Raw genomic sequence first — 21,276 nt, 5'->3', positions numbered from 1 at the left:
AAGTATAAATCTTGAGTTCTAGGCTGAAAAGATAAACAATAGGTGAACTTTGGTAGCACAGGCCAAAAAATATACTTACTGTCATACATTGTTTTGCTTTTCAAGTAAATCAATATTTTCTAACAGTTTTCAGTAAAAGGGATTATATAATGTGCAAATACAGATTGGATATTAAAGGGATATCTTGTTAATAGTTACACGGCAAAATAGGCCTGCACGATATTGGAAAAATCTGATAATGCAATTTATTTTATTTATTTTTTATTATTTGCAATAAATATTGCGATGGCTTCACAAGATGGTTTGAATAGCTCTATTTGACAGATTTCTGGGCAGTCTAGTAGTATTTAATTGCATAAATTGAATAATCATAGTGCATAAAAATGCTTTGCTTGCTCTTGTTTCTAGTCCAAATATCTCTCTTAGATCAACCAAAAAGCAAATGTTTAAGTAAGTAAATAATATTGTTTTCACTTTGAAATGAGGATATTTGGACTAGAAACAAGATTTTTTGAAGTTTTTTTTTTTTTTTTGGCATAAATTAATTAATTACAGTCGTTCAATACAATTAATAAATTCAATCCTGTAACTCCTGGTCAACTTCAATTCAGACTCAACATTACATTTCTTGCGATATGAATATTGCAGATATACTAATTGCATTATTGATGCTGAAACGATAGTGTGCAGCCCAGCAATCTTCTTTCTCAATATTTTACAATCTTGATTTACAGTACAAACACAGTACCTTTCGTAAATCAAATCTAAAGTTTAGTTAGGCATCAAAATTAAATGGCTTTTTTAATGTGGCAAATATCTGCAAATAAAGTTTTCAGATTATTTATTTATTTAATTTTTTTTTTTTTTATTTCAATAATTTTCTTTTGGCTTAGTTCCTGATTTTTTTCAGGATCAACACAGCTGAATGAGCTGCCTTATTTTTTAAAAATATTTATTTATTTATTTATTTATTTATTTATTTATTTATTTTATTATTTTTTTTATTTACTTTTTGTTTATTTATTCTTATTTGTTTGCTTATTTAAATTATTTCTTTATGTATTTGCTTATTTACCTCATTTATTTATTTACTTCTTTCTTTCTTTATTTGCATATTTACTTTTTTATTCATTTGCTTTGTTTATTCATTTATTTATTTATTTATTTATTTCATTAATTAATTCATTTTCTTTTGGCTTAGTCCCTGATTTTTCCGGGACCACCACAGCTGAAAGAGCCGTCTTATTTTATTTATTTATTTATTATTTTTATTTATTTATTTATTTATTTATTTATTTATTTATTTTTATTTACTTCTTTATTTTTTCTTTATTTGTTTATTTACTTTTTTATGTATTTGCTTAATTGCTTTATTTATTTATTTATTTTATTTGTTTACTGATTTATATTTTTAAATAAAAACTCAACTTATTTAAAAAAGCAGGAAGAAACACTATATCTGTTTTAACAGTATACTGCCTGCCTTTAATCCTACTACTCTTTTACCATCCACAATTTAATGCCACAAATATTATAATCTTCTGCAAATCCAAAACAGTTTCTTCTACTGTAGCAGTCAGTAGACATTTTAATCCCCAAGAGATTCAAGATTCTGATTTATTTGAAACATTATTTAAAAATCATAATAGTAATCTTTAAGAGCCCCACAGTGAGTTCAGACTTGCCTTTAAACCAGGATTACTGTTGTACAAACCCTTGGGAAAAACCTTAAGAAGCTTGAACTACTAACACAGTTGGACTCGTAACACCACATACACACAAACACAGAGAGAAAAACAGGGCTATAGGGATGCCACGTTATGTATAAACTCTCACTTTATTGGTCTTATTATTTTCTTATCACACTTCATACACTGTAAAAAGCAATAGTTGACTACTTCAAAAAGTGAGTCAACTTATTGCCTTAAAATGATAAAGTAAATTAACTACACTGTAATAAGCGATTAGATGGTGGCATCTACAAGCCACATTATTTATAAACTCCCAATTTATTGGTCTGATTACACTTTATGCACTATGAAAAGCAATTAGTTGACTTAAAAAAAGTGTGTAAACATTGCCTTAAAAGGATTAAGTGACTACACTAAAAAGCGATTAGTTGGTTTTACTTTTAAAAATATGTTTAAAACATTGCCTTAAAATGATTAAGTTAAATAACTATGTGCATAATTATAAAAACTAAATTAAGTGTACTTAATAGCTTTAAGTTACAACAGAAATACAAAACATTCATTCATTCATTTTCTTTTTCCTTTAGTCCCTTTAATATTCAGGGATCGCCACCGCGAAATCCAGCCTGGGATTGAACCAGCAATCTTCTTGCTGTAAGGCGAATGTGCTACCCACTGCGCCACCGTGACAAAATACGAAACATTTTAATTACAATCAACTTGTAATTGTAATAGGTTTGCTTACTTTAATTGCTTTTTTACACTGTATGTGCATAATTAAAACTGTTCAGTTGACTTAACTTAATTTTTTTTAAAGTTACAACGTGTTCACTTTTTTTTTTCAACATGTAGCTTTTACCGCAACTATTATTATTGTTTTGTAATAAATATTTTTGTATGTGTACTGTAAAAAAATTCTGGTTGCCCTTCATTTTAAAGCTGAATCAAATTAACCTTATGAGTCCATTGAACTTATATTATGTTAAACTGACTTAAAACAGCTTAAAAAATGTAACCTAAGTTGGCCTGAATTTTATAAGTTACAACGGGTCAACTTGTTTTTTTTTTGTTTTTTTTTATCAACTTGTCGCTTTCAATGCAACTATTTATTTATTTATTTATTTATTTTTATGTATTTAGTTTTATTTATTTATTTATTTATTTATTTATTTATTTATTTATTTGTTTGTTTATTTATTTATTTGTCTATCTGTTTATTTGTTTATTTATTTGTTCATTTACTTATATATTTACTTATTTACTGTTTATTTCTTTATTATTTGTTTATTAATTATTGTTTTAATTGTTATCATTTTTGTATGTGTTTTTTTCTTTGTTTAGTTTATATTATTTATCTGTTTATTAGATTAATGATTGCAACATCTAATGACTGTAACTAACACTGTTAGGGAGGCGAAGGGAAAGCAGGCGTTAAAACCAGTTGTAAAAATGTGTAAACTGATGCTACTGTCACATTATTGAAGACAAAAGAATTGAATAAATGAAATTGAAAAATAAGAAATGATTAAATAAAAAGAATAGTTAGTTAGTCTTTATTAATTTCCCAAAACAAATCTACCCTAATTATAAAAACTTTACAGCTGAGGGGATAAATGAAAGTTTGGACTGATTTGTTTTACTAATAGCAGTTCTGCATCGAATACCAGAAGGGAGAAGATAAAACTCTTGGTTTATAAGATGGGATGGACACACTCATCTATACTCAAATCTTGTCTGAGCCATTGTCATCTGTTTTCTCCCTGTTATTTTTCCTCCCAGGATCATATATCTCTCCAAACATCTCTTATTTTTCACACTTAGAGAACTGAACCAACAAAGCAGATTAAAATATAACAGTGACTAAATGTATGAACTGTAAAACATGCACATGAGTGATTTATCTACATTGAAAAGAAAACTATTCAAAGATGATTCCTTGGATTTACTAAATTGTTTTAAGTTAAGGGGTTAATAAAAATAAAATAATTTATTTGGGTTGAATTTAAACAAACTAATTAAGTTGAACACTACTAAACTTAATTTGTTTGATTAATATCAACCCATATAAATTATTTGCAACAATTTTGCAGACATCATTTTTTTCAGTGTATACACTGTAAAAAGTAATTAGTTACTTAACGTGAGTAAAGCAATTGCCTTAAAAGCAACAAGTTGACTTGACAAAAATAATGTAAGTAAACCCATTATAACTTGGAACTGTTAAGCTTACTTAATTATGCTTATTGTAGCTTCTTCTAAAGTCAACTTATCCTTTTTTCACAATGAAAAACTATTTCAGCATGTCTCTTTTCAAATAATTACTGCAGTTATGACAATATTACATATTTGGTGCTTCATTAAGTCTATAAAATCTATATAGCCTGTATTGACTTTAAAAGACATACTGGAGTCTGGAAAAAAAAACATATAATTAATGTGTATTGGAAAAAATGATTAGTTTAATTTTATTTTTGAAAGTGAATACAACTTGCATAATAATAAAATGAAGTCAGCTTAACAGTTCCAAGTTTCAAAGGGTTTACTTCATTTAATTTTGTAAAGTCAACTTGTTTTTTTTTAGGCAATTGGTTTACTCGCTTTAAGTAGCTAATCACTTTTTACAGTGTATTGAATGGTCTTCATTTCGGCAAGCAGTACAACCTTTACTGCCCTTTCTTACACAAAATATTAGTATTTACAAAAAAGATCAAGAACTGTTAAGTTGACTTAATTTTTTATAGGTTACAACATGTTAACTTGTTTGTTTCTTTTAAGAAAAGCCAAGTTGTCGCTTTTAAGGCAACAGGTTTACTCACTTTTTTACACTCAAACAAATGACAATTGTGGTTTGTTCAAACTAATTAATTAAAATAAGCTGAAACAACACAATTCTTGAGATTTTTTTGAGGGGGACACCTAATTGTTTTATGTTTAATCCACTTAAAATTTGTAAAACCTAATAAAAAAATAAAAAAAAACTACTAATTTAACTTAATTCCTTCATGTTACCTAAACACACATCGATTGTGTGGAACCCAGCGGTGTAAGTAAAGTAAATAATCGCTTTTTTTTAATGTGTACAATTCATCAGCCTCAAGCAATGACGTCAAACGCATGCTATTTTCCAAAAGAAATGCTCAAATCTCCAAGGATCACACCTAATGTGCGACTAACAGGAACAACTGAAACCTTCCTGGACAACATATTTATTTCCCGAGCATGTGCGTTCTTTAATATCCTGACCTGCGGTATATTTATCACTGAACAGATCGATGACATAACACTTGAACCTTGATACGAGGACAAGAAACCCTTTAGTGTTGTAACGACGTGACTAACATCGGGTTACGAACTTGATGAGATCCAATTGTATTAAGCTGGCGTTCAGGTCCTGCAGCGAGAGGATTATAGAGTAGCGAGAGACGGCTGTATTTCTGACCCCGTTTTGACCACCACACACAACCGAGCCCCTCTGACAGACAAAAGAGCCATTTAGAAATTAAACGGGCTCCGATTCTCGCACTACAGTGGTGTGGATTGGCTGCAAGTCATTCTGTTTTGCCATTGACAGAGAAATGGGAGTACGATAGAGGGCAGAGTGAGAGAGAAATGAGTCCACACTGAAGGCAAGACTCTACAGGTATAAAACAACGAACTGTGAATATCATATTACTTTCACAACTCATTGATTACTCAAAGAAAAGAAAATGTATTGCAACACAGCAAAATATAGTTCAGAGAGAATTTGGTCCCTCTTTAAATAGGGGGAAACAGTTTGGTAATAAGGCTGCTGTTTGTCTAGTTGCCTAATGATCCTCTGCTGAGATTTTGAGAGATTCAATGTATTATATCTCTGCTGATTTCATCTAAGGCTGTGACTGAAGTCTGTTGTAGTTTTGTGTTTGTTTATTATCAGCAAGTGTTCATCATCAGTGCTCAATCATCACCAGATCAATCCTTTCATTGTCTCATTACTTGAGTAACTTTACCTCAATTTAGAGAGGGACCAAGTGCTATCTAAACTGAGTCAAATTTACTCAGGATTTTGCTGTGAAGTAGAGCTGTCAATATATTACATTTATTTATTTAATTTATTACACAATGAAGCAATTAAGCTACACTATCTAATTTGGGGCCTTAAAAACTTTCAATTTTTGTAAATTCCACACGTGTGTGTATCTTTTACCTTTTTTTTACCCATTAAATCAGAAAATAATGTAAACAAAGCAGAAAAAATAATGTTTTCAGGACTCTTAATGTTTTTAAATGTTATTAATGCAGCTTGAGGGAGATGTGATGTTTATTTTTTTCATAAAAATGTTATCATTATTATTATTAGTAGTAGTAGTAATAGTAGTAGTAGTATTATCATTTCCTTTTTAAAATCTGAATCAGCAAAAAAATCAGTATTGGCAGGTCCCACTTAGGAAAAAATCAGAAATCAGAATCAGACAAGAAATTGCAATCAGTGCATCTCTATTAAATTTATATTTAATTTATATTTATTATATATATATATATATATATATATATATATATATATATATATATATATATATATATATATATATATATATATATATATTATCTACATATAAATAATAATTTTCTCAAATATATACATGCATATAATAAATATACACACCAACATAATAAATATATGTCAAAACAAACTTTTCTTTTGGATGCGAATAATCTTGATTCAATTTTGCAGCATTTGAAAAAGTAATTTTGAGATTTTAAAGCATTCATTCATTAATTTTCCTTTGGCTTAGTCCCTTATTTATCAGGGGTTGCCACAGTGAAATGAACCACCAACTATTCCAGCGTATGTTTTGAGCTTGTTTTATTCCAGCATATGTTTGGAGCAATACTTTTTTTATGACTCAGATTTGTAATTTTCCTCAATTATATGAAAGTACAATCAGTTTTCAATCACATTTTTACGTCTTATTTAACATCCGCTTTCCCTTCCCCTTCCCAACAGTGTTAGTTACAGTCATTAGATGTTGCTATCACAAATCCAATAAACACAAAGAAATAGCATCAACTAACAAAACCAAAACAAATACACACTGTAAAAACTTATATGATCAATTAGTCCTGACAGCATAATTTTTAGGCCATTGTAACTTAATTAACTAAGTTAATTATGTTCTAACTTAATTTTATAAATGACACAAGCTGTTTTAGGTGAGTTTAACGTAAGCATATGCTGGAATAACCACTGAGCCACCATGCAACCCGAGTTTAAAGCAATATATTGTCATTTAAATCAGATGTAAATAGATGCCTTGCAATAAAACGAACACTTAACACTTAAAACGAAACTTAAAAGTCTATTTGGGATGTGTTCCTTCTAGTAGTCTAGCATTATATAAAAATCTAGACAGCCCAATATTGACTGGTGCATGAACAAAAATGATTAAAAACATTTGTTTTGACCTGTAGTGTCTTGCCTTTTAAATACAACTAGAAGGACTTTCTAAATGAAAACAGCGTTAGATTGCTGGGTCAGGCTGCTGTCACACACCATTACAGGAGAAGAAAAACCTTCCAGCCTCACAACTAGGGAGCTCTATACAGAAACTGTAGCACAAGCAGGTGGAAACAAGGCTCTGGAGAGATCGAGGTGAGAATGAGAGAGAGAAATAGAGATAGAAAAAAGAGAGAGAGAGAGAGAGAGCACCATTTACCGGATTCCCAGCAGCCATGGCTGACAGTAACCTCTGCCTCCATTTGTCCTTGCCCAGTTCCCCGCTCTCGTCCACAACTCTCTCAGGCTGGAACACACAGATCTGAACCGTCACACAATCGCACATCTAAATAAACCAGAGCTGCTTCCTTTTTCTTTTTCTCCGGCATCACCAACGCAAAAGCGCAGCCTACGAGCCCCAAAGCACCAGTGCCAAATGCTTCAGGCCAACGAAATGCATGATGGGAATGCAGTGCAAAAAAAAAAAAAGGCCCACAGCATTTGGCACCCTCTCATCTCTGCCCCTATAACCATCGTTTTTTTTTTCTTTCTTCTCAATAAAGCATTTGCTCATTCCTCCTTAAGCCAGAAGCCGAAAGAAAAACCCATATATATTTAGATGGAGCCATTAATGAGATGCATTATGCAGAAAAGCCGCCTGCCCACCTCGTTTTTGTTCTTCTTGTTTTTCTTCTTCCTCTGCCTCTTCTGAAGGAGGATGGTTTCGTATTTGGGTCTGGGATGCTCCTAAGGAGGGACGGGGACAAAAAAAAAAAGAAAAGGCAAGTGTATTCAACTCTCCTGGAAGATAAATGGAGATAGAGGAGATTCAAACCAATCAAACAGCTTAAAAATAAAAACAAATCCAGATCAAAACGCACAGTCAGACTCAACATCTCAAAGAGCAGAGAGAGTTTCAAACGTTAAAAACAAATCACACCCAAACCTTCGCCTTTTCCTGCCGGGAAAGAGTGCATTCAGAGAAACAACAAGTGATATTGGTGAGTCCATTTTTTTTTTGGGGGGGGGACATACACACACAGTGTTAATACTTTCGGATAGGGACGCCACCATTGCGTCGCAGCATATAACAGTCAGCGGCATTAGTCATTTTCAGTCGGTCAGTGTCAAGCCAACACTGCGTCATTGAAATCAGCCACTGCGCTGTAATCCAGACACTATGCGGACGCTAGTGAGTAACGTAATGTGACTGTGTGCGTGTGTGAATGTACCTCCTCCTCCTCCATGCCTGTCAGATCCCAGCTATAGTTCAGGCTGATCTGTCGGCGCTTCCAGTGCTCCAGAAACATCGCAGCTAAAGAAAGAGAGAGCGAGAGATGATGATGATGATGCATACAAGGAACAAGATATTTGTCATTTGCTAACAAAGACCGTCCTTGATGTCCTAGATTGTCTTGTTATGTGATGTTTTTGACAGGAAAATCTAACCAATTTGGAGTGTGGGCAACCATACTTTCCAATACCCACTTCACTTCGCATACTATAACCTCCAAACAGCTCACGTGGCAACTTTTCTTGCGATTTAAAGGGATAGTTCAACCCCAAAATGAGCACCTTAAGCTGTTCCAAAGCCATTATAAGTTTATTTTTCTGTAAAATAAAATTATTTATTCAAAATCTGCCCCAATCTAACCTTGAGTGTGGGTAGCCATACTTTCCAATACTCACTTCACTTCTATAAAATTGCATACTATAACCTCCAAACGGCTCATATGTGGTCACTTTTCTTGGCATTAGAGGGAAGGTTTACCCAAAAAAAACTTTCCCGCTGCAACCAGTTTGTCCAGTTACCTCGCAGAGAGGAGCTGACCAAAATGACAGTGATGACCGGTTTCGAGTCCGGGGAGAAGCGGTTCCAGAAATCAGGTGAGACAAAAACAGAATCCAAACAACAAAGTGAACCAGTTCATAATAGGGGGAGAGTGTGGTGAAATCTGAAAACGAGGTAAAAATCAGACGAGGGCTTTTCTTTTTCAGGACAGCTTTTGTAAATCGTTTTGGGTTTAAGGAAGCAAGCGGGCGGACAAACAGGGCAATTGATAAAACCGGTTGGGTTTAGGGAAGGAGGAGGAGGGTGGGTCGGCCGATTGGCCGGTCGCCCGGTCGCCCAGTCAATCAGTCAATCATTCAGTCAGTCAGACAGACGGTCGCTTGACAGGGGCCTCCGGTGGCTTTACACGAGAACAGCGCAGGTGACAAGAGACATTCGAGATGTAAAAAAGCGCACACAGCGGCCTCTCGCGCATTCGCGAAAGCAAAAACGAAAAAGCAAAAACTGCACAAATACGTAACTCCTTTAACGTATTTCGCAGTCTACAGAAACGTCGGCAGGACTACGTTTTCAGAATGAGCCTGGGTTGCCCATATCATAATTGGCTTCATCACTGTCTCCTCTCAATCACCACCAATCAGCTGGTGTGTGGTCTTCTAAAGCCATTTGACGTATGATCAAATAATATTTTTCAATTAATGTCAGTTTATCAATTGTGCTAGCTCCGGATATGGCTATGTAAGCAAAACCCCTATGGAACAGAAGTGTCACAAAAGTGTATGCAAATACAGTCAGAGGTTTGATTCAAATCCAAAAAAGTCAAAATCAAAAAGCTGAGCTAAACAAACAGAAAGCATACGCACTGCAGACTCTGCAAACATCGAGCTAACAATGATGGACAAACAGAGACTGAAACAAAGGGGCTTAAAAATAAAGGACAAACAAAAGGCTAACAAGCTAAAAAGACAATTAATCACTGTAGAACTGAATTAAGGTAACCATGACAGCTAATAGGTTGTGGCACGGAAAAAATACGAGCACAAAGACCAAGAAGAAAGCAGGATCATGTAAATAATAGCGAAGTGTTTATTTTCTGGTGAACTATCCCTTTAAATTATGACTAGGCCAAACAGCAAAGTCATAGACAGTGCATGTGCTTTGAAACCGGAATGAATGGCCATCGATGCATTTCAATGTTTACATACGGACAGATGTACTCTCTCTACGCACTGCTGGGGGTTTCTGTATGAGTAATAATGTATAGCTTCTGCTACCCCACGCAGGTGCCAATGACGAGGCAGTGTCAGGAATTGAATGCCTCCATCAGCCAGGCCCCGGGACACAGGCAGTGACAGAAAGATGTAACATTACTCTCTGGCTATTCAACATCTCTTTAACTCCATCACTATGGAGACTGCAGCACTTTAATGCACGGTAAAGCTGGCCGCTCAGGCTGGTCTCATATTCGACATGACTGAATAGCACATCTAAACTAGAGCCTTCAAGTCTTGTGTTCAGAAACGGCTAAATGCTGAGGAATGGATGCTTTTTAAAGGGGAACTATTATGCAGAAATCATTCTCATAAGCGGTTGAAACACAGTTGTGTGGCTATATCCAGCCTCTAATAGTAAAAATGTATTGATTTTATTCCTTATAATCACACTTGATAAAAACAGTCAGCAGAAAAACTTTGATTGAGATTTTCCCTTTGTAAGTGTCATCAGAGGGGGAAAGCCCCGCCCATTAGTGAGGATCTCATTAGCATAAACAGCCCTGAGTGAGAAGCAGTCATCAGCTATTAGACTTGATGACACTCGATAGGTCTTCAATATATTTAATTCAGTAAAACTCCTCTTTATTAAGGCTACAAATGGTACAGTTTATTGTTCATGAATGTTGTAAACTCTCTTGAAATTCTTACAAAGTCCCAAATGATTGACTTTCACTCTGCTATGGTTGAAGTCTGCCACAAATCTCCTGGTCAACTATAATCCAGACTCAACACTGCATACATTTTACTGTGATATGTGACTATTGTGGATGCGCACATTTTTATATCTATACTAAAGCAATCTATCGTGCAGCCCTACCTAAAAATGTATATATTATTATTATTAGTTTTCAACTACAATATTCTCACAATCATTCTGCATAAATTCACACACTTTTAGCATGAAAATAGCACAAATCTGCCTGGTAAAAAAAATGGGGTGCTGAAAGAAAACCATAAAATAATGGCTATTAAGATACAGAAATTTACCAGAAAATAACAGAAGTTGAATTACAGAAATGTATATTTAAGGAAATTTCTGTAACTTATAGTCTGGTATTTTACGGTAAATTTCTGTAGTTTAATGTCGTTTTTTTTAACAGTAAATTAACGGTCATTATTTAACTTTTTTCGGCACCCCAGCTACAGGAAATAAACTGTAAAATTACTAATTTTGCCGATTGACTGACTGATCGACTGACCTACCCACCTCCTACCCTAAACCCAACCAATAGTATTTTCAAAAACACAGATAGACCCGCCCACCCCCTTACCACAGTTTTAAAAGGAAATCAAGAAAAGCCCTCACCTTATTTTTTTACTGCGTTTTCAGACTTTACCACATTCTCACAGTTATTTAATTTTTTATTTTAGTTTTTGAATAATAATGTTTATTGTTATTTTAATAATAATAATAATAATAATAACAGTTGTTGTTATTTAATTATCATTATTTTACTACTACTATTACTATTACTTCTTCTCCTACTACTACTACTACTAATAATAATAATATTAATAATAATAGCATTATTATTATTATTATTATTATTATTAAGAAAACTACTACTACTAATAATAATAATAATATTCCCAGGGATGGGTTGCGGCTGGAAGGGCATCCACTGCATAAAAAACTTGCTGGATAAGTTGGCGGTTCATTCCGCTGTGGCAACCCTGGATTAATAAAGGGACTAAGCCGACAAGAAAATGAATGAATGAATTCTGTTTTTGTCTTTCTAGAACTGTTCCTAACCGAACTCAAAACCCATCGACGTGGTCTACTCCTCTCTGTGTCTCAACTCCATTGACATACTTGGCGAGCTAACTGGACAAAGTGGTATCAGCGAGAAAACTGTCCATACGAAGGTAATCGGTCAGCTGGTAAACACTAAAAGAAACAGCATCATACCACCCCGTAGCATTCATTTTACAGGTGAAATGCAGTCATATGTACCTTTGGCTATATAATTCATGATCTCCAGAAACGTATATAGGGCTTTTAGAATGAGCCTATATTGCTTACTATGTTGCCTAAAATTAAAAACATTTACATTTCTAAGATATGATTTATGAGTTGTACTTCCACGAAAAATCAGATCCTTGGCAATAAATCTGTTTCTGATTCTGATCCAAGAATTGCATGACTACACCAGCTCCCACTTTATATTAAGTGACCTTAACTAATATGCACTTAATTACACTTATTGTGTAAATACATTATTTACATTGTACTTATGATTGATTCAATACATGCATGTAATTACATCTTTAATTACACTGTTGACTATCTCCTACACCTTAACCCACCCTTAAACCTACCCACACTACCAAACCTGTCCCTAACCCTGCCTGCATCCCACTAGTAGTGTTCTGCAATTCATTATGAATACAGTAAGTGCATTATATTTATGTTTTGATGCAAGAACATAGTAGTTAAGGCCACTTAATATAAAATGAGACCCAAACTTGTAATATAACAATAGACAGCAAGATAATGAAACGAGAGGGATTTTAGGTCGTACCCCAGAGGGACATGAAGATGGCGAAGAACACGGTGGCCGGGTTGTCAAAGAGATGGCTGGCACGTGCCGTACCGCACGCTGTGCTCAGCTGCCAGTAGTCACACACCCGATCACAGAGCGGACACATAGTGAAGTTCTGAGTCTCGTCACACATCTCTTGGCTGGAAAACACACACACACACAAAATTAGACACGGTCATGCGACAGTCCAGCAAGGAAATAAATTAATGATGGCCTTGATATGGTGCAGTGTGTTCATCCATCAGCATGGCCCAATGTCTAAAGTATCAATTAAAAATGCAACACTATTTCATCTTGTGACCTCTGTGAAAACATAGACTGAACCATCTATCTAGAAAAAACAGTCTGGTTCAGTGTGTACTGACATTTAAAAGCATCACAAAACTCTCTGTGCTCCCCTGGGATGCATCGAAAGCAATTGCATGCTGAATTGCAATTCTAGCATAAATTAATCCCATGAATCAGACGCAATGCTCCTTGATTCTAATTATCGCTTTAATATCAGTGGAATATTATAATCACAGTCGGTTACTCCCAGGATGGCAGCTGCCGCGTGTCCACCCACAACAGGGACCCGTGCCCAGCCCTCGGTAGGTTTTATTGGCACATACCTAGGTACGTTGGTTTCCACAGTGGCCCAGCCGTAGAAGAAGACGATAATGCCCACCACAGATGCAGGGATCAGAAGCTGAGTATACACACCAAGCCAGGCAAAGTACAGACCAATCTTCTCGCCAAAGTACTTCCTAAAGATCAAACATGAGAGTGTGTGCAAAGTATATGTGCAAAATCTGGTGGAAATTGGTCATAAATGTTTACCTGATGAGATCGATCGGCTGATACTTGTAAAAAGCACCATATCTTGCCCATTCGTCATGTAACAGCTGCAACACAAACCCATAGAATTGAATCATGCAATCGCTTCTGATTATTTGCATTGAAAGGCATTGTGGTAGCAACATACTTGTCTTTCGTTTTTTCCCTCGGCTTGTCCAGAGGAGTGGAAGTCACCCTGAAATCATAGAAAAACTCATTTCGAGTTAACCTGGAAGGAAAAAGAAAGGCCAAACATTTAAAGAAAATCAACTCACATCGTGCAATGGGAATGCTGAATCATAAACCCCGTTAGCTATGAGTGTGGTGATACCTGAAATGCAAAAAACAAGAGAGAGAGAGTGACCTAAAGAGGTTAGTTCAGTGCTTAATTTGTAAACTAATAATTCCTGAAACAAAACCAGGAGATTAAAGTTAGCGTGACCGACGTCCAACAAACAGTTTCAGTTTTCCCTGAACATGACGTCATTAAACGATGATAGCGCAAAAAAAGCATCACATTTCCGAACGGTCTATAATTATTTAGTGTCATATATTAGATTAGAGGTCAGTCATTGATAATAAAAACATGTAGCTATCGTATGAACAATCACCATTCAGTTCACTTCACGTGTGCCAAGTGAATAACACATAATTAAATGATTCACTCAGTCTAATAATAATAATAATAATTTCCTTAGATTTATATAGTGCTTTTTATGGACACTCAAAGCGCTTAACACATTGGGGGAATCTCCTCATCCACCACCAGTGTGCAGCATCCACCTGGATGTCGCAACGGTAGCCATATTGCCCCAGATCCCACAACACACACCAGCTGATTGGTGGAGAGGAGACAATTGAGATGAAGCCAATTATGATATGGGGATGGTTAGGAGGCCATGATAGACAGAGGCCAGTGGGCAGATTTGTCCAGTAGGCCAGGGTTAAACCCCTACTCTTTTTTTTTTTTTTTTTTTTTTTTTCGAAGGACATCCAAGGATTTTAAATGACCACAGAGAGTCGGGACCTTGGTTTAACGTCTCATCTGAAAGACGGTGCTCACTGAGCAGCATGGAGCCCCCGTCAATATACTGGAGCATTAGGACTCACACAGACCACAAGTTGGGCTCCCCTGCTGGTCTCACTAACACCTCTTCCAACAGCCACCTAGCTTTCCCATGTGGTCTCCCATCTAGGTACTGACTGCTACAAGAAGAGCCCACCGTTACCTCTTCTGGCATGTTGTCTGGCTGACTTGAGATCGCTTTGCTTCTGCTTCCTGCTATCCTGATCCATTCACGCAGGTTCACCTTCTTGAGATCTCATTTGATCAGGCTCATTATCAGATTTACTCTTGGTTTTAAAAATGTACATGAGAAAAAATGTTAAAAAAATAAATGAAAAAATGCGTGACTGCCTCTTTGTCATTTTAAAAATACAAATATTATTCAGGTAGGCCATTATGTCGTTATTTATTTTCGCTGCTCACTGAGCGCAAAACAACAACCACCAATCAATGAGACTGATTCCAAACATAAGCTGATTGGCTGAAAATATTGTTGAGGGCCAATAGTTAAACGTGAATTTTGCTTTAGCTTGCGCATTGTGACTACCTGCAGACACACACACACACACACACACACACACACACACACACACACACAATCAGCACAGCCTTCGCTTGCACTCATTCACATTCTCTCTCTCTCTCTCTCTCTCACTCACACACACACACACACACACCTATTCACCATGCACAAGTTAATGCCAGATTCGTTAAAATTAAAACCAGAACACAAAACACGAATATCTGACATTTTACGGAACAGAAGGAACATCCGACTCAAATTAAGTACTGGGTTTGTTCACTTAAAAAGTTAAAATACCTCATTATTTACATCCCCTCATGTGCTTTTGAACCTTTATGAGTTTCATTCTGCTGTCGAACACAGAATACAAAATTTCAAACAATGTTGGTTCGGTCATCCATCAACAAATTACGATGGAAGTCAATGGGTTCCAGCTTTAAAATAATATCTTACTGTGTGTACAACAGTAGAAAGAAACTCAAATATGTTTAGAACAAGACAGTGGTGAATAAACTATTGCATAATTTTTAATTTAAGGCGAACTATCCCTTTAAAAAATCTACCTGCAACCCATGATTGGGAAACACCATACAGTCTCATTCATTCACACACTATGGACAATTTAGCTCACTCAATAAACCTATAGTCAGGGCCGACCCGTGGCATAGGCAGTATAGGCCAATGCTAAGGGTGATGTACATCCAGGGGGGCGCCAGAAATGAGCGCGGTTCATTTAATTTTGTTTTCGGTATTCCTGACTAGTTCAGTGATAGACGCCAATAACTCAAAAACCTCTTACCCTAAAAAGATCTAAAGTGTGTTTCCTACAAAAAGGCAAAGCTGGTTATGTTTCACAGCTGTCTTTTTCTCTTTTTTTTCGCTCAACATTACGACCACTGCTCCATTTAAGCCCTCGCCAATATGCGTTCAGCCGGGAGAGCTCGCGCTGAGCGGAGGTCTTTGCAAGGGACTGTCGGAAAAGTGCTTCTTTTCTTTCTTTTTTTTTTGGCTTTGTCCTGCGTGTTTTATTTTAAACACAACTAATTTTCTCTTAAATGAGCACAAACAGTTACTAAAGAAGTCGAATGATATTCATTATACAGTAGATCTGTGCATTCTTACATTAACACCTCTGTTATCAAGCAAATCACAATGAGAGATTCACTAGCTGCTCTTCACTAAATAACTATGGTAACTTTAATCAATATGCAAATACAATTAAAAGTGAAGTAGATTTTATAGCTTTATTTAATTTCTGTATAGGTCATCGATTTTAATAGGCTAAACCTTTTATTTTATTGTCAGTATTTTCTAATATTTGCTATGTATTCTATAATTTGAAGCTATTTGTTGTCCCATATTTTTTTACATCCAACGTTGGACAGATTGCTAATCAATAAATAGCTATAGTGCTATCTGCTAGTTTTGACGTCAGCTAATGTTATGGAAAGACATAGATGTTATGGAAAATAGTAATAGAACCCCCATCATTCCTTCCTCAAGCAAATGCGTAAATATTAAATCTATTTAGCATTAATGCTAATTGCATTGGCATATTTATCTGACGTTTTCCCAGCTTGTAGTAGTCGATCAAAAAGCTATTTAGTTTCTTATGACTATACAGTGGAATTTACTGTGATGTGACGGGGCGCCACCTGAAATCTTGCCTAGGGTGCCAAATTGCTTAGAGCCGGGCCTGCTTATAGTGAATCTCTTTTTGGACTGTGAGGGAAACCCATGACAACATCGAGAGAACATGCAAACTCCACACAGATATGCGAACTGACCCAGCCAGGGCTCGAACCAGTGACCTTCTGGCTGTGAGGCGATCGTGCTACCCGCTGTGCCACTGTGACACCCGTGAAGTGCTACAGTATATACAAAAACCTCACTTGCCTTGCCTAATATTCGTAACATCATCCGGGTTCTAATGACTGAGTGCTGTGACTTTATAGTGACCCAACTTCATTGCTTTCAGAAAGCCGACAGGCCGAGTCCTCGAGGCGGAAGGCAGCTGACATGTGGAACACAGGCTTTAATCAAAGTAATTAATCAGTCCTCAAAGGAACGACACGTACGCTCTGGTGATTAGCCCTCAATTAATAAAGTAGCTCCCCAGCAACAAGCTGGAAAGACCACCACCACTCAGCACCCCCCTTTTTTCCACCTCAATGGACCCGGCTTCAATTCGGATCCCAATCCCAGAACTTTATGACCCAATTTCCTCAGTCTAAAAGAAATCAAGTGGAAGTCTGCGAGAAGGGAAGAAAGGGAGGGAGAACTAAAGAGAGCATCATGCCATCCCTTCTGCTGGATAGCCCCGATCTCCGAGAATCCCCCCGGCGGTCCGTCTGCACGATGGTTCAGTCCAAGAGAGCATATGGCATGGGCTTGTGTTGCACCCTGTCCCAACTGCACCATACCCACATGCAAAGACTCTCTGGCTCTGACTATTCTGAGGATTCCCTGAACGCTAGTCCATGCTTAGGTTATGGATTTACACATTACTAACCCATGGTTTGGCAGGTCCGTGTGCAGGCGGTGCGTCTGAGGATTTCATACACCTGGGGCAGATGGCAAGAGAGAGAGAGAGAGAGAGAGAAGGAGTGAGAGAGGTGCAAGCAAACAATAAAGCCGAAAATTGTTCCTGGAAAATTCCCAGTGGAACTGGTTCCCTAGACCGGTGCCTAGAGACGGCAATCACCTGCTAATACCAAATAGCTTTTGTTCCCTCTTGTATATCATGTTCTCTTCTCAACATGCAAAGAACAGGTATCTCATTGTGCAATTTTGACTGAACAAGACTTTCACAAACAAACAAAAAATAGACTCACTATTCGGCTCCTTGTGGCATTGTCGAAGAAGGTGTCCTTTGACTGTATGTTGTACCTGCAAAAAATAGCCATGAGACATCCATGAGACTCCACTGGCACTCAAGCAAATCCTATCAAGTCCTTTAAGAATGTAAGAAAATCCCTTGTGGCCCCTGATGACATTTAACCCTATATCACCCCAACCACGCTAGGCTCTCACAGGTGGAGCTTGTCCCGGGAGAAACAGTGGGTGAGGAACTTGGTGCGGCTGTTCTCTTGCTCCTGATGCGGTACTTTGGGCTGGAACGGTTGATTTAACTTCCGCCACACTTCATTCATAGTGGCGGCCAGACCTTTTTCTTCCCTCAGCTCGTAACTCTGAACAAGACACAGTGTTTATTATTATCAGTGAAGCATGGAAACAACAATCAGTGGCATTCGTTTGTGCTTTCCTCACTTAAGAGACATGCTACATAATACTCGCAGGGAGTTCACATAAGGACATCCCGAGGGGCTGGGTTCTGTCTCGAGAGTTAGACAAAACTCTGCTCAATCTTACCTTCTTGGTCTGCACCTTGATCTTGAGAAACTCTGCCTCTCTGCTCAATACCTGCCAAGGCGCGTGTAACCGGATAAAGGCATGACCATGAGCCTTGTTCTGAGGAAAGAATTTCAGAGAAATGACTTCACATACAGGCAGTATGACGATGGGTCACAATCAGAGAAGCTAAGCTCTTTCTAAAGTAGAAGCAATACAGTGGTCCCTGGATCACATTTTGTGGGCTCAGTTTCTCTCATTTATTTACTGCAATTTGCTTATTTTTATTTATTTAGTTATTTTACAGTGCATTGTGTTCTGCGTCCTGATTAGCTGTAGACCATCGTCAATCAATCTACCCTGTGTCTGCTGTACAGTACAGAATGCATTGCATTTTGCAATTGTAATATGTTGTGGCACATGGGTGCCGCAAGTCAGCGGCTGTCTATGGTGCCCAGCTATGACTCAAGACACTGTTTATATTTCTATTGCGTCACATTTCAAATGCCATACGAAGGTAAGCTACTTCCAACCATCATGTGCATGGCGCATTCATATTTTAAAAACATGACGCGGACAAATGCATTTTAATAAAGTGCTTCTTGCTCATTCTGAGACCAACTTCATTCATTTATTCATTCGTCCTAGTCCCTTTATTCTGGGTCACGTTACAGCGGGATAAACCCTCAACTCATCCAGCACATGTTTTAAGCAGCGGATGCCCTTTCAGCTGCAACCCATCACCTTACACACTTATTCACACTCATACACTACGGACAATTTAGCCTACCCAATTCACCTGTACCGCGTGTCTTTGGACTGTGGGGGAAACCAAAGCACCCGGAGGAAACCTGGGTGAGAACATGCAAACTCCACACATTTACGCTAACTGACCCAGCCGAGGCTCGAACCAGCGACCTTCTTGCTGTGAGGCGACAGCACTACCAACAACGCCACCTCGTCACCCCTGAGACTAACTTTATATTGTATATCTATCAGGCAGTGGAGATTGTTGATTTTTAAAGAAAACAGACTTTAAATGCGCTGATGTTGTAATTGCATAGTTCACTAAGAAGCGCTTGTCCTAGGTTACTGTAAATTTAAAGTCCTTCTGCATACTTCTGCATATATCCTATTGCTTTGAAAATATAGACAAAACCAGGATGTTTTTTGTATAAAGAACACAACTGAATCCAATACATCAGGGGTGTCAGACTCAGTTCCTGGAGGGCCGCAGCCCTGCACAGTTTAGTTCCAACCCAACTCCAACACACTTACCTGTAGGTTACAAACAAGCCTCAATTTGTTTGATCAGGCGTGTTTAATTAGGGTTAGAGCTGTACTGTGCAGAGCTGCGGCCCTCCAGGATCTGAGTTTGACATCTGTGCTATGCATGTAATGTAGGTTTTTGTGGTGATGCATTTGAAGCACATACATGTGTTACTTTAATATATTACTGCGGCAAAGTTGTCTAATTTGTCCTTTCGATGTGGGACTATATGTGTTCACTACCCAGCAAACAATTGTGTTTAATTGACATCTAATAGACATCTAAACATGGACAGCTTGGCAAAAACAAAGCTAAACTTGGGTTGTCAGCAGGGCTTGACATTAACCTTTTTGATCACCAGCCACTTTGGCTTGTAGATTTCCAGTATTACTCGCCACAATTTTGTTGTCGGGAGAATATATTTTATATGCATACATTTGACTTTGACATGCTAAAATCACTTGATTTAGCTTTTGTGTTTTGTCCACATGCATTTAACTTTTTTTGTGTTGTGTATGACCTTGCTCAATGTGCACGAGCAAATGGGTTGTAGTGTGGCACTGCAACTAGTTTTTATTTCACAGAACTTTTCACGGCTCAAAATTAAGAATTTACCAAATTTATCTCTTACCACACCAAGAATAAATAATTATTTCCTAGCCACAACTTTTAAATAATGTGTCAAAACAAGCAAAATACAGCTGTATACATGCTCTTTTCATTCAACGAAACTTTTCTTTAATTAATTTTTTTTTATTTATAATTATTGCCATCTAAAACAATGCATGAACTGTGTCCTGGCTAAAGGTCCTAGATTACCAGTTAACTAAACAGGGAGTTAAAGCAATCTTACTTTAAAAAAATACAATTAAACCATAATAATAAAAATAACTATAATCAAAAGAAAGCTAGTGACAAACATACCGTGTGTGCTAATGAAAGGATCACGTTAACTTTAGTCCTGTTAATAATTTGTTTAAAGAATGGTGAAAGAAAAGTGAAAGCAGTAACTGCTGCTGCTTACAAAAATATGTTTTTTTTTAAATCCGAAGCTCTTAAAAGTAGCAGGACTGTAGATGCACAAGCATCGCCTTTTCTATTTTTAAAGAAAACGGATTGCACTAGTTGAGTTTCCAGGCATGGTTGCTTCGTGAAAGGAAACGGGAGCGTGCACGCTTTGTAAGCAGTCGCTCGCATCACATCACCTGTGCGCACGAGTAATCATCCTCTTATTCGGTATTCATCTGCTTTCTTTTGCTCGCGCGAGCACAGTTATTTCTGTCACTTGTGTTGCTTTTCGATTATAAGATCACATTTGCATGCATATTGAGCGATCTTTATTGCCGAACTCTGCTTTTAAGGAAACTACAATTTGAAAATTATTTCCAACCAGCCAAAGTGGCTAGTGGGAGCGGCTGTCTTAACCGCCGCTGATGAAAAATACTTGCATTTGCCAGGCTGGCGGGTGCTGATG

General features: G+C 36.9%; 2 protein-coding genes across 21 annotated transcripts in view; one reads left to right on the top strand and one right to left on the bottom strand.

Moving 5' to 3' along the window:
• The window catches only part of cd9b (CD9 molecule b), a 142,369-nt gene that overhangs the window by 67,231 nt on the left and 53,862 nt on the right, over positions 1–21,276 (top strand). For 3 of the 17 annotated variants that reach the window (XM_088649763.1, XM_088649757.1, XM_088649754.1), the window contains one exon: positions 10,243–10,393. The exons of the other annotated variants lie outside the window; for them this stretch is intronic. The gene's annotated coding sequence lies outside the window, so the exon portion shown is untranslated. The remainder of the gene's footprint in view (positions 1–10,242; positions 10,394–21,276) is intronic. 17 annotated transcript variants of the gene reach the window in all.
• ano2b (anoctamin 2b) overlaps positions 1–21,276 on the bottom strand; it is a 94,563-nt gene that overhangs the window by 52,408 nt on the left and 20,879 nt on the right. For 2 of the 4 annotated variants that reach the window (XR_015942096.1, NM_001327858.2), the window contains 12 exon segments: positions 18,554–18,652; positions 18,215–18,372; positions 18,016–18,070; positions 17,694–17,745; positions 13,868–13,923; positions 13,741–13,788; positions 13,596–13,660; positions 13,388–13,522; positions 12,756–12,916; positions 8,400–8,482; positions 7,834–7,914; positions 7,388–7,474 (listed from right to left, as the gene is read on the bottom strand). Coding sequence is in view for 2 of the 4 variants with exons in the window: in NM_001327858.2 (NP_001314787.1) it covers positions 7,388–7,474; positions 7,834–7,914; positions 8,400–8,482; positions 12,756–12,916; positions 13,388–13,522; positions 13,596–13,660; positions 13,741–13,788; positions 13,868–13,923; positions 17,694–17,745; positions 18,016–18,070; positions 18,215–18,372; positions 18,554–18,652 (1,080 nt within the window). In the remaining 2 variants the exon portion in view is untranslated. 4 annotated transcript variants of the gene reach the window in all.

Source organism: Danio rerio, chromosome 4, assembly GCF_052040795.2.
Source record: "Danio rerio strain M-AB ecotype USA chromosome 4, GRCz13ab, whole genome shotgun sequence".
Classification (NCBI taxonomy): domain Eukaryota; kingdom Metazoa; phylum Chordata; class Actinopteri; order Cypriniformes; family Danionidae; genus Danio; species Danio rerio.
Note: the sequence above shows the minus strand (reverse complement) of the source record. Positions and strands in the feature narration are given on the sequence as shown.